Here is a 13,870-nt window from a genome sequence, read left to right on the forward strand (position 1 = left end):
GGCACTTGTTAGGATAAAAAGGGAAAATGAATGGAGCAAAGTACAGAAAAGTCCTTGAGGAAAACCTGCTGCCCTCTGCAAGAAATCTGAAACTGGGATGGAAAGGCACCTTTCAGCATGGCAGCGACCCAAAGCACACAGCCAAAGCTACACTGGAGTGGCTAAGGAACAAAAAGGTAAATGTCCTTGAGTGGCCCAGTCAGATCCCCGACCTAAATCCAATTGAAGATTTATTGCATGACTTGAAGACTGCTGTCCATCAATGCTCCCCAAGGAACTTGACAGAACTTGAACAGTTGGTCTCATATTGCCAAATCTAGGTGTGCAATGTTGGTAGAGACCTATCCCAACATACTTACAGCTGTAATTGCTGCCAAATGTGCTTCCACCAAGTATTAACTCAGGGGGGTGAAGACTTATCCAATTATAATCTTTGTTTTGTATCTTTAATATGTAATCTTTTTTTCTCAATAAAAACTTTTTTCCTCTTAATAGTGTGGAGTATGGTTTGTAGATAAGTGGAAAAAAAATCCTCATTTAAAATCATGAAACTCTGAGGCACTGACAGAACAAAACGTGAAAAAAGTTCAAGGGGATGTAGACTTTCTATAGGCTCTGTATATGCATGCATATATTTTGTTTCAGATAGAAAAGAACATTTACTGTAAATAAAATAAAAAATAATCAGAACAAAACCAAATAAACAAATTTAGTTCATAAACAATAAAATCACAATTCCAGAAAAAAAAACAAAAAAACTCAGATATACATCTATTCATGCCGTTATTGAAAAGAGTTAAGACTCTTATAAGATGGTTACAGTTGTTGTTACTTTATTTGATGGATTGCCTCTCAGTGATAATCTGCAAAGCTGACAGATACAGATTTGGAGTGCTCATTTTCACACCCCCTGTTCTACATCTGTGTTTAAATACTAGCTTCCACTCTGCTGCAATTGTCAAAGTTTAATAAATGCATAGCTATCACCCACACCCATGTCTCCAATCCAGTAAGGTTGAATTAAGGTTGCTGCAGGTTTAAAAAAAAACAAAAAACTCACACTTCATTGCGCATTGATTGTGATTTAACCAGGATAGTACAAGACAGCAATGTAAAGTGTATGTATTGTTAGGCTAGTTGACTTTGTGGGACGGGTCATGTAAGCAGGTCCATTCGTTTTGTTTAGTCGTACAAGAGCTAGTGTGTGCATGTGTGTTGTTTTTTTCCCATTCCTTTAGAGAACTGCTCTGTCCTTGGGTGACCTTTGAAAAGCTGCCGTATCAAGCATGTGAAGTGATTGTACTTGCCAGGTCCTCCGTGTGAGTGACAGCGACAGAACTCAGACTTACCGTGCAGATAATTTATGAGTATGACCATGATTACACTGGGCACTAATTTGAGAATTGGAGTGTTTGTAACCCACACTTATAGAATAAATAAACTATGTTAGTGAAACCTGTGGTAGCCAGGCACAGACTCTTGTATGTATGTATATGGTAAGTTGAAATATATTAGTCCATACAGCTCCAATAAGGTATTAAAATCAAACCTTAAACAAAAAAGTTATGCACTGTCATGGAGTTCAACTAGTTTTCCTATCTGGTGATTAAATTAGTAGTTGTGCAATTGCAAACTAATTTCTTATTTGATTATCGTATAGGCATTTGTCAACGATAATCAATGCGTTGACGTTTTATTTTTCAAAATAAAGAACACACCTTTTTTTCTTTAACAAGATCCAATAACTACGACACTGTTGTGCGTAATAGATAAACAAAAAGGCATAGCTTACATTCAAATTAGAACACTTCCGATTATAAAAAAAAAAAAAAGAAATACAAAGGACTGAAAAGAATATGCGTGCGTCTGCATCAGATGTCCCTTTAACATTGTAATAATAATAAAAAATACTATATTTTAACAGAAGTCATTTCTATCTGAACTAAGGTTGTTCGTTACTGTTAACATTTCAAGTCCAAAGCATAGCAAAACATTTTAATCTCATAAATCCTGACTAATTAACTACTGTACTAATTTCAGCTTTTTTTTTATATAATAATCCAAACAACATATTTTGAAACAAAAGAAGGTAATCGATAGATTTTAATATTGGCATTCTTTTGAAATGGTTGCATGTAACATAAAAGGTGTATAATGTGTTCTTGTCACTTTTTAGTGCAAAAAAATATGCACCGACTCCAGTGAAGCAACTCAGCTCATTTTATAGGGGGTATATCCAATGCCAATGTTGAGGCCTAAAGTGCGTATCCTAGCAACTTGCTTTTTATCTACCATAAGAGCACTAAAAAAAGCACACTCAAGGATTTAATGCAAAACCCGCAACAGGAGACTTAAAAATGGGTTATTTGATGTTTACCAATATGTAATCGAAGCTCGAGAAATTTAAGGACAGACAATGCATCGATTAGTTGCTGCTACACTACAAATTAGGGACATCGGTTTACAGACAGGTGCACACCATGCAAACTGACCAATTCCAAAACACTTCCTCGTACTTTTTTAATTGACCTTGATTGTATTAATGTAATGTGTAAAAGTTGGTAACATTATGGTTTCTTGCCGTACTTTGTTTTTCTTATTTAAACAAATGTATTTCAGTTTTAGCCCGAACCAGTGTGTTGTTTTTTGGTTTTTTTTTTACCCCTAAGTAAGTAAAACTTCTTTATGCTTTTATTGTAGGGGATGTTAGTTAGCAGCAGTAAAATGACTGGGACCCTATGTACACTGCACTAGCCATAAATAAGTGGTTTGCCACATCTTTGGCTGTAGCAGATACCTTGACATAGATATTTAAACTGAGCAGGCAGTTGTAAAACATGATCTCGCTAGAAGATTTGCCATTAATATGAGTGCCCTGGTTGCTATGAAATTTAGCTGCTGTAGTTTTGAAAAATGAAAATATAAATGACTTGTACTGCCCTTGTTTTAATTGTATACAGGGAAAGTGATGTTTGACTAAGACACCAGCTCGAGCAACAATAAAATTGACTTCAGTTTCCTGTTTCACACTTTTGTTGTTATTTATTTATTTATTTATTTTTTACAGGAAGTGAGATCAGTATGCTTTCGACACTTAAGCTATAGTAACATGTGTCAGTATTTATATAATTAAATTGACCCCACTTTCTCAGCAAGATTAATTTCCAAGGTCTTGTAAACCCTTTAGTATATTAGAAACTACGAGAGAACTTATTCAGTTTGTGGACCTGGATTCACCTACATTAAGACAACTGTGTGAAACTTGCAGTTTTTCAAGTACCTCCGTAGTAAATGCATCTTTGGAAGAGTCAGCAAAATAAAGTAGCCTTGAGGTTTTAGGTATGCTAACATGTTTCAGCAGGAAAAAGTGGAACACATCCACCAAGACCTTTTTTTTGTTTTTACTAGGGTAAAAAAATAAAATAAATAAAATCACTCTAATTATGAGCAAATTTGATTGTTTGAACATTAACTGCCAACTTCTGGTTTATAAACTGCATATTATAATTTTTTAACCCTTTACAAAAGCGTTTTCACAACTCAAATGCACCATAACCTTTTGCCTCACTGATTGTGAAAGTGGCTCACTTTTTAATATCCTGTTCTTTTAATTAATTGTTCTTTTAATAACAATTGTCTGGTAGATTTGGTCTGATAAGTAAATGTAGTATAAGAAATCCTAGAAATCTGGAACTAACAGAACTGTTTCATGGGGGTGGGTTCCATTTAAGAATGTTGGGAGACCTTTGAGAACTGGCATAGGCGGTAACAAAAATTATGCATAATCCAAAGGGCTGTCAAGTATAAAATGCATTCAGTATCTGCCAATCACAATGGCTCAGTGGGATATGCTACAGGGTTTTGGATTTGAGTTATTGTAGATCCCAGCGGGTGAGTTTCTGAATCATGATCATTTAGATTGGGTTGTATCATCCTCTTTAATGGTGAAGACAGACGTTGAAAGCCTGGACAACACAATGACAGGCAGTGGCTAGCTTGCAAATGCCACAGTTCTCATTATACCAGATGGTCTGTCTGTTAGACAGGAAAAACTTCCCTTCATTATCAGTTATTGAGTTTCAAACAAACAGGAAGTTGTCTGTTTTAATGTCAGATATCTGCATTGTAACCTACTGTAACACGTAGAGGGGTCAGTTTAGCTGGTATATATAGCCTCCATTTCTATTTATAAAAAAATATGTGAAACGTCAGGCAGTCAAATTTTATGCTGTTATTTTGATCCTCCACAGTTTAGATCACTAGAATGGACTCATTAATCAGTCATTAATCCTTCAAGTTAATTCAGTTGTATAGTAATGTACAGTACACAACCGGATAAAAGTGAAGCTTTTTTTTATTTGTTTTTATTTTCAGGTCATTTTTAGGTGTCTGTTTAACTGAATTAATAAACTGTTGAATGGTGTAAAGCTAGTTCATTTTATTTTGCATAAACAGGTTTTAAAATATAATCTTGACCCTCAGTGATAATATTCACACTTGGTGTTCAAACATACGCTGAAGAGGCAAAGGCTAAAAATATGTTTCCACATGTGGTGTACTGTAGTTCAAAAGGTGATTTCATACAGTTATTTAATACCCGGTAAAAAGTTTCCATTTACTCTATTGGAAACTGCTTGTAAACTAATTCCTTTCTGAATGAAATCCTGTCACTAGTGCTGCAGCAGCCACTGAATTACCTTCTATGAAATAAAGACCATTAAAAGTGATCTGCTTTAAAGGTGATTACTCATACTGTGCTAGGATTGTGCCATCAGTTCTAGTTAAGTAATCAGTTCACATAAATTAACAGGCACACAGTCATTGATGGTGCTTTGTGTGGTTACAGTATCTGTCAGGTCCAGGAATCTCCAATCTTTGTGCATGATTTAGTGCGAAGTATAGTACCTCTGCCTGAACACCATTTTAAATCATATTGAAGATTAAATTATGGAGGAGACTATCAAACTGGATCTGGTATGAAATCCTGCTAGGCTGTCTTTCTGTAGGTCACAGCAAAGAATGAATCACCAATACAGTATTCACTAAAGTCTGGTAGTTTAAAAAAAAAAAAAAATTGGACAAAAGATTAATAGAAAAACAAATACAGATAGAATATACTGTATTGTATTGAAACTGGCTATATAGATCATATGTAAACTCAAATGTTGCAGTTATATCGTGTTTTTTCACTTCACACGAAAAAAAGAACTATTCACTCTGTGTATTGCATAGAATGATTTGAATAAGCTGAAGCCATCTATTTCTGAACTATACGTACATGGTATTTAGAATAGAAGCAGCATCAGAATACTGAAATAAGCAAAGCCAAGCTGCGGTTCTGATAACACTATGTAGTTGTAATGCTGTGGCATCGATTCAGTATTGTACAGCTCCTTGTTAAATCAACCCTCACTGGAAGGTATTAAGAGTTTAAATGAGCAGCTGCAGCAGTTTTAGCAAAAGATTTGCTTCCAACTTTTGCTGTACACAGCTTTGCATTCTTCAGAGGACAGTAGTGCAGAAATTTTACGCAAATAAAGTTCAGTGAGAGAAGGTAGGAAATAACATGTTGAACCGTTAGCACAGGAAACCATCAAGTGTTTTTTTTTTTTTCTTCATTTAAACATTTTGCTGTGCAGCCCCTCTCAAACGCACATGAGGTTCTGCATAGAGAATTGCCAGCAATTTTATGGTTTACATAGTTTTGTATTTCTTATTCACGAGAAGCATATCAGAATGTTTGTTTTATTTATTTAATATGTATGTGTTTTGTTTGCTTTATCAGGAAGATCCTGACCTGGTGCTTGTGTTGTTTTTAAATAATCATTTACTGATGTTTTGCACAGCTATGTTCACGGTCTTCCTCCTGAACTGAGTGCATCTTGCATAATGCTGCTATAACTGAAATGGAAACCAGAATAGTAGTCACGACTCACTAACCCCCCCCCCCCCCCACCCCACCCACACACATACACTCGCACACACTTTAAGAGCTGCAAAGGAGTTGAAATCATGAAGCTTGTTGTAATAATCATGCATGCTCATGCTGAGCATGCACAGCAGTTAGTCTCCCAAAGATGCACTTCACTGTCAAAATAGGGCAGCCCTTTTAAAAACCAAAATGAGGGCAGGCAGTGGGATGGCAGCAGCTGCAAGATGTTATTGGTGGCTCAGTAGAAGATGCACGGACACACACACACACACACACACACACACACACACACGAGCCGTTACAGTTAGACTAAAGGCTCCAACGTTGGTGGTTGGGCGTTTTTCTTTATATGTAAAAGTAGACTTTTTATTTATTTATTTAATGGATGTGGGTTTTTTTTTTTTTTAAAACCTGTTACTTATATGTTTATGGATCAAGTTTAATTTTTTAAAATAATTTTTACAAGGTGGGGGCACATATTGCACAGAGCATATATCCAATCAAAAATACATTTGGTAAAAATAAATATTCACATTTTATGTTCCTGCTATTTTGTGGTGTATTTCTAAATAAAAAAAAAAAAAAAAAAAACAGTACACTTTTAAAAACAGTATGGCTAAATTGTCTACTAGTCTATTTTTTAGGTTTTACCTTTGCAAGGTAACTTTTATCCTGTGAAAAGTAGTGTTTTATAAGCATTTTACTTGATGGTTTTAATACTTCTGTTATGGGTATTGCCATTTCACTCAATTTGTATATGCATCTTTGTATATACACTAATCCTAAATACTATACAGTATCTTTTAAGGATATAGTACTATACAAATTATGGACTAATATTAGGGTTACATAAGAGAAGATGTCATAAGATGGTGTTTCTATATATCCAACATATACAAGGCTTTTAGGAAGCCTTTTTATATAGTTTGGATTATTTTGATTACCAAAAGGTCAAATGCATTTCAAATAATGTACCTGAAATGTAAACACGATTGCAGATGACTGTGAAAGAGTTAGTGTTTAGAATTAGCTGGATGACCAGCGCCCTCAGTGAGAGCAAGGCTGGCCAGTGTGATATTTGGATAGCATATGGTTGGTCTTCTAACACTGAACTAAATATCCTCTGCAGACCTCCCCACTCTATATGGAGGTCTAACTTTTTAGTTGTGCAACAAGGTTATCCACAAATATCTGGCTCTTATTATGTATCTCTGTATATAACGGAACATTTATATTATACTGTATATTATACTCGTATCCTGTGCCCATCCAAAAACTTAAATTCGGCAAGAACTGTGCAGGCTTTTCAAGTATGGCATAAAAAAATTAAAAGGAAATGGTGGTATTGAAATGTCTTTTCAAGTCTTCAGTAGTTAAAGTTGCACTGCCTTATTTTTTTGGAGCTCCAGTACGTGCTTTTGCAGACTTTTTTATTCCACTTTTTTTTTTTAAATTTCCAATCATACAAAGCAGGATTGTTTCTCACAAGGTGTTAATTTGTACAAACTTATAGATGATTCTAACAATTCAGTACTTATTTTTGTTCCCCCAGCTCATCATTTACTGTGCCAAGTGGGAGAACATTGTACTTCCAGCCGTCAGTGCTAGACTTTGGAACACAGTAAGTTTTGTCTGCGTGAGAATCATAACAATAACCCCAGTGACTTGGGTATCCTATCTGGATGTGAACCTGCTCACAATTAAAGATGCTGCAACCAAATTCACACATCCTTCCTGTGCTGTAAATGTTTTCCATTGAGTGTGCCACCTAAATAACCAAATAATAAGTTGGGGGATCTTCAGATTCAGGTGATTCTATAACATGTTATTTTGACCTCTGGTAAAACTTGCTCCTACAAATAGAACCTGCTTCTACTAAGGTGTTATTTTATAGGTGTCTTAAAGCTACCACCTACTGCAACATATAGCACTGAGATAAAATACACATATTTAAAAAAACCTTATCTGATTGACAGGGACAGTAATTACTAGCACACAGATCTGTCCCTCTTCCCTATTGTTTTTAACCTCTGTTCATATCAAGTACGGATCTTTTTCACATTGCCACTTCTTGTTACAAATAATTTGGTGTGATATGACATACCTCTTAAGTATCCTACCAAGTATGCTTTATTTTTGTTCCCAAAACCTAGCATTTCTAGTTAAAAAGCCTGTGTATTTACAGCATTGATTGTGTAAATATGTGTGTGTTCAGAACTCAGAATGCTAGTGAGATCCTTTTAATTCTCAGAGGTGTCTGTATTAATATAGTTGCTTCTTAAAAGTAATGTTTTGTTGGCCAACAGACAGTGTACCCTTTGTTGTACCACCAACATGCTTATAAGGGAATAACAGAAAGAGCAAAACATTTTTGTTTAAGAATCCATTCTGCTTTTAGCAGTCAGAATCTGTGTAATATCATTTACACTCCCTTCACTTTAAAAACATGTCCATGCACCTACAGTTACAGACCAAATGGTAAAACTCAAAGCAAGTAATCTGCAAGCACTACTGTGCTGAGTAATCGCAAGAACTAGGAGCACATCAGAGTGAAGAGGGAGGCTGTCCAAATATAGAAGTGTTTTTTTTTTTTTTTTTTTTTTTTTTTTTTTTTTATGCAGTCTATAACTCACTAAAGAGGTTGAGGTTCACACTCTCAGGGGCTCTGTGAGATTTAGAAAAGGTTTCCACATGTGAACCAATTTCATAAGCATTCTTTGTGGTTATAAGTCACACCATGCAAACCATTGACTGGCCAAATATGCTGCTTGGGCTTCCACCCTGACACTTGTAAATGTCTGTTTCAGCTCGCATTGTGAAAACCAGACCAAACATGTTGTATACAACCACTGCAATTACGTTTTTATGTTCTGTTAGTACCTTTCCAGAAATGTCGATTTATTTATTTTAGTTGTATTCCTGAAATTTTCTATTGATCGATTAATGATCCGATCTACATGATTGATTAATCACACCTGCTTGCTAGTGATATGAAATTGTATTGAAAAATTTATGTAATGCTATATACTGCAGATGTTTCATAATGTTAGCTAATGTTTAATAAGCATATATTTACTTACATGTAATTGTAAGTTATCCAAAGTGAGTCATTTAAAATATCAGCTTAGTTTTTAATTGATGTTTGCAGTGTTTTATGTGTTGGGAGACTCACAGTCGTTTCATTTTAATTGGTGCTAAGGATGGGTTATAAAGTGTATAGTGATTTTTAAAAGCAAGGAAAGGGGAAGATGTATGTCTGATTGTTTGAAATGTCAAAATGTATGTGTTTATTTGAATCACTCTTATTTACATATTTTAATGAATGATTCACTGTGTTTTTTGTATAAATAGTAGAATTTCATGACAAAAAATGGCACTATGCATTTGGCTTAGACTGGTAAGGTGATTGTTATTGCCAGTCCCTCGAAATTTGGTATAGCCGGTATTTTAAAGGAAACCTGATGTACTCTAATATATAATAATAATAATAATAATAATAATAATACATTTTTCACACAATGCAGAGGAAGAGAACTGTGTCAGTTAACAGCAACAATGGTAACAAGCATTCCAGTACCAGAAGAGATACATCCACAGTGTTGGGGGGGGGGGACTTTTCCATCATTAGCTACTGTTTTTGTTTATGCTTAGTGTTGTATTTACAGTGCTACTAAACGGAAGGACCTGTATTAAAGTATGAAGGACAGGGTTTTCTTGTTCTTAAAGTCTGTCTTAAGCAGCACGCCAAAATGGTACATTTTCAACTACTTCTGATAGCAGAGTGGTTTAAAAATGACCACACGGTGTGCAGCTGAATTGAAATACACCCTCCCCCTCATTATACCGGCCCTCGCTATACTGCGGATTCGGATATATCGTGGTGCTGGAGTTGGCTCCCCTTTTTTACAGTCTAACTGCACATGCCTTTGCTGCAATATACATAGACAATTTCACTTAGAATTACTGTTTGTTTTGTTTCGTACTGCACATCACAAACAAAAGTATACAAAACAATTAAAAACAAAGCATTAATATCATACTGTCATATACACACGCGTCGCACAACAACACAAAGGAAATTAAATATCTACTTGCTGAAGCGTTTGTTTCAGTGAACGAGGGAACGAGGTGTTCACGTGTGGCGGCAATGCACAAATCACAGGGCAGTGATGTTGGCTCCCTAGCAACAAGCCTCTTATGTTGGCAATGGATTCTTTCAGTGCAGCAGGTGTGCATTTGAGAAAGGAGAGGAAGATGCATAAAGTTAATTGCAGACTTAAATTGATGCAAAGCAATTACCCTCTGCAGTACAAATTTAAATGGTGTGCTTCTTTTTATATAAAAAAATGAGAAAAAGCAGATTGTGTAGAGGATTTATACTGGACCCTGATGCTTCCGTTAAAACGAGGGAGTGGTTGTATAGTACTTGTTAGCCTATTTGTTTTTCTGTGGGTCTCTCACTATATCACGGCCCTCGATTTATATAGTGGATTTATATTGGACCTCGACACCCGCGATATATTGAGTGGGTGGTGTATTATAAAACTGTAGATGATATATAAAGTGTCCCTTTAATGCCAACCAGTCTCCACTTTGAAGTCAGTTCCCTGCAGTGCTTCTTCCCAAGATATAACTGCTGAACCAGCTCTTGTTTCTTTTTGCCGCCAAAGGTTAATTTATTCAACACCAAAGGTCCTCCCATCCTAGGAGGAGACAGGCCTCATACCTGGTAGAGGAAACTTTAAACTGACTGGGATCATGTGGTAACACAGTTACAACTGAAAACCCAGAGCTTGAACTATACTCAGTCTGCAGCGTATCTAAACAATTATGTAGTTGCTTTATTATTCTGAAACAAGATATGCCAGCGTTCACAAAGTGGAGTTAGTAAAAATATTAGATTAAGAAATATCACGAGTGGGTGGATCATGCTGGCCTGTGACACTTGAAATGTATGAATAATGCATGCCATTTAGACATGAGATGGTACTGAGCATTTCCCTTTTTTTGTAAGGCATGCTTATTTAACAAATAAAGCATAGAGCTTTAAAATTGTATGAGCCAATTAACTATGTTTTAAATTAGGTACAGTATAAAGATAGCATTGGAATACATTTGCAAGCACATTATAGCTCTTTTGCTTTTATAATCCTCAAATCCTGTTGTGCATGGTGCATGTGAAATTATTAACAGTGTTACGTGTGTCATAAACTCCTTGGGTTTTTTTTTTCCCTTCTGTAGGCTTGTGGGTCTGCCAAGGGCAGAAACAATATATGTGCACAACCCCAGCCAGGAGCTGCCAGTGACACTGATATCAGTATTTACATCTAGCAGACATTTTCACATGCCTTCATTCCAGAGAAGGGTGAGTATATTCTCTCTTTTACGCAAGCGTCTGTAAAATCCTTCGCAGCAGGAATACGCATGGAAAAGGGACAGGAGGGTGTAAGTTAAAAAATAAAGCAAGGTTTCAATTTGATCTAATTTTTATAAAAAATTGTTTTGGTTTAATGTTCAGTATTTAGAATACGATTGCATTCCAGAGGTTGCAGTGTATACACTTAATATACTAGTGTATTACACCCACTAAAGAAAATGTATTGATTTGATATATTTATGTAGCTCTTGATGAGTTATATGCCTCAAGTTAACCTTGATTGTCGTTCATTCAATGCAGCATTCGTATGACTTAAAGAACAATTAAAGAACAATTTACTGTCGTGGTTTTCCAAATGGAGATATATATATATATATATATATATATATATATATATATTCCAGAGATAAATTCCAGATTATTTATCGCTCCAAACTGAAAGCAGTAATCAGTAATATTACATCAAGGTATAGCATTGTTTATATACTTGAATGTCAGTGGACGTTGCGTAATCTCAGTAAATAGTGTACAATCTTTAATGGTGATGGGGTAGGCCTTCCATTATAACTGCAATGTTACGTACGCACATTTTGCATCACCTACAATTTTAGGGTTGAGTGTTGCACCATCTAATCTGATTGAGTGTTTTATTTATTTTCTTTTTTATTCTCACTTTTTTCAACACTTTCATCTCTAATATACATTCATTAAAAAAAACAAAAACAAACAAACACCAGTAAATTAAGCCTTCCGAGGAAATCCTGTGTGTTTTGTCAAATCATCTAGTGTTTCTTTATAGATGTTAAAGAAAACCATACTGCATTCAGCTGTGTATACACAGTGATTTAAAAAGAAGCTCCAGCGTGCTTTCTCTTACCTCGTAATTAGAGTGTGGTTGTTGGGAACCAGGGAATTTCCTTGTTCTAACAAGATGTCTGGTACGAATGAGAATCTTGTTGAAGCCTTGCAAGTCTTTAACGTAACACATTCTGTAAAATAAATCTCCACGTTAAATGGTTTAAAAACACAAATGGATGTGGTTTTATATTTAATCAGAATCACTGTTATACGTAGTTTAATTCAAATAGTTTGTCCCTGTTTCTGAATGCATTTTAACCTATTTTTTTCCTAAATGCCACTTGCTTGCTCTTATGGACATAGTATTTTGTCGTATGATTTATTTTCCAAATGTTAGTTGTTAGTTTCTGCTTACCTATTTCAGGTGATCATACCCAGAGGAAAAACCTCATTTAGGGTCATCTTCCTGCCAACAGAAGAAGGAAATGTAGAAAATTCATTATTTATAAATACGTCCTCTCATGGTGTTCTGTCATATCAGGTTAGTAACACTGCCCGTCCTGTATAGAGCTTCAATAGACTTGGATAGAAGTAGGTTCAATGTGTGACAACTATGAAGAAGAAAAAAGAAAAGGCAAGAAGAAAAAGTTTTCAACTTCTAAGCTTCCTTTGTCATTATTTCATCCGGATTCCTATACCGGGATATTCAGAGTAGCCTTTCTGCCTTATTAATACTGCAAGGTTGGATTATATCTAATATAGACTTTACCAAGCAGTGCTTTTAAAAGTTAGATAAAGCTGTTTTATAAATCAAGGGCTCTGTTCATTCTACAGAGAACACCAGTTGAAGCCTTTTATATCGTGTGAAATTACAAATGTCATGCTAGTGGGAGTAAAGTGCACTTGCATAACTGTGTTATTCCTTTTGTTGACTTTCTTGATTAAGTTTAAGTAATTCAAGGGAAACAAATGATGTTACCTGTTTATACAAACTGTGGACGCTGAATCTCCCGGTAGGTCCTGGTGATTGTACTGAAAAGGCTCTGCTTGATTAATGGCAATGTTATCACATTATTTAGACAGCATAAAGATCAAAAGATAGCACTAGTCAAACAAAACCATTATATTACCTATGACTTCGGCAGGTGGTGTTCTTAATCTCTTCACGTTAAATCACCTCTTTCAGATTCTACTCTCTAGTGTGTTCCTCTGCATCATCAATTATCTTTCTGTCTACTATAATATGTGCTGATGAATTTATAACCACTGGATCTACAGTTAATAAAACCAGGGATAATGTGATTATTGAGGCCACTTTGACAAAGTGGTTTCCATGTTGCATCTGAAATCCCACTTATAAGTGTTTTCAGATGTACATAACCTGGAACCCATACTGTCACAAATCGGTCTAAATGATTATAGAACCTTTTGTGTTCCAAAGATATGAAACAGAGCAGTGTCAGTGTTTCGTAAAAAAAATTCCTTTGGAGTATTTTAATGATTTAAACGAGCACTTCTTACATCTGCTACCATTAGCAATTGTATTGCTGAATGATTCAGGACAAACATAGTAGTACTAATATTTATAATAGTAATAATATTTTGTGATTTTTTATTTTTTTATTTTAAATATATAGATATTTGGAGTTGGGGTATCCAGTGGTCCCTCGAATCTGACTCAGAAAAATCCCAATGTGTTAATTTTTCCACATATACAAAGTATACAGTTAACACAAACGCAGGTAAGTTATTAAAGTACACTT

At 35.2% G+C, this 13,870-nt stretch overlaps 1 protein-coding gene across 2 annotated transcripts in view; it reads left to right on the top strand.

Annotated features, from left to right (window-relative positions):
- Positions 1-13,870, top strand: part of LOC121295112 (transmembrane protein 131-like) — a 54,931-nt gene that overhangs the window by 15,554 nt on the left and 25,507 nt on the right. Inside the window, exons 4-7 of one of the 2 annotated variants that reach the window (XM_041219521.1) lie at positions 7,485-7,553; positions 11,174-11,297; positions 12,532-12,648; positions 13,745-13,849. In XM_041219521.1, the coding sequence (XP_041075455.1) occupies positions 7,485-7,553; positions 11,174-11,297; positions 12,532-12,648; positions 13,745-13,849 (415 nt within the window). The remainder of the gene's footprint in view (positions 1-7,484; positions 7,554-11,173; positions 11,298-12,531; positions 12,649-13,744; positions 13,850-13,870) is intronic. The other variant, XM_041219530.1, reaches the window with a different exon arrangement.

This window comes from Polyodon spathula, chromosome 2, assembly GCF_017654505.1.
Source record: "Polyodon spathula isolate WHYD16114869_AA chromosome 2, ASM1765450v1, whole genome shotgun sequence".
Taxonomy (NCBI): domain Eukaryota; kingdom Metazoa; phylum Chordata; class Actinopteri; order Acipenseriformes; family Polyodontidae; genus Polyodon; species Polyodon spathula.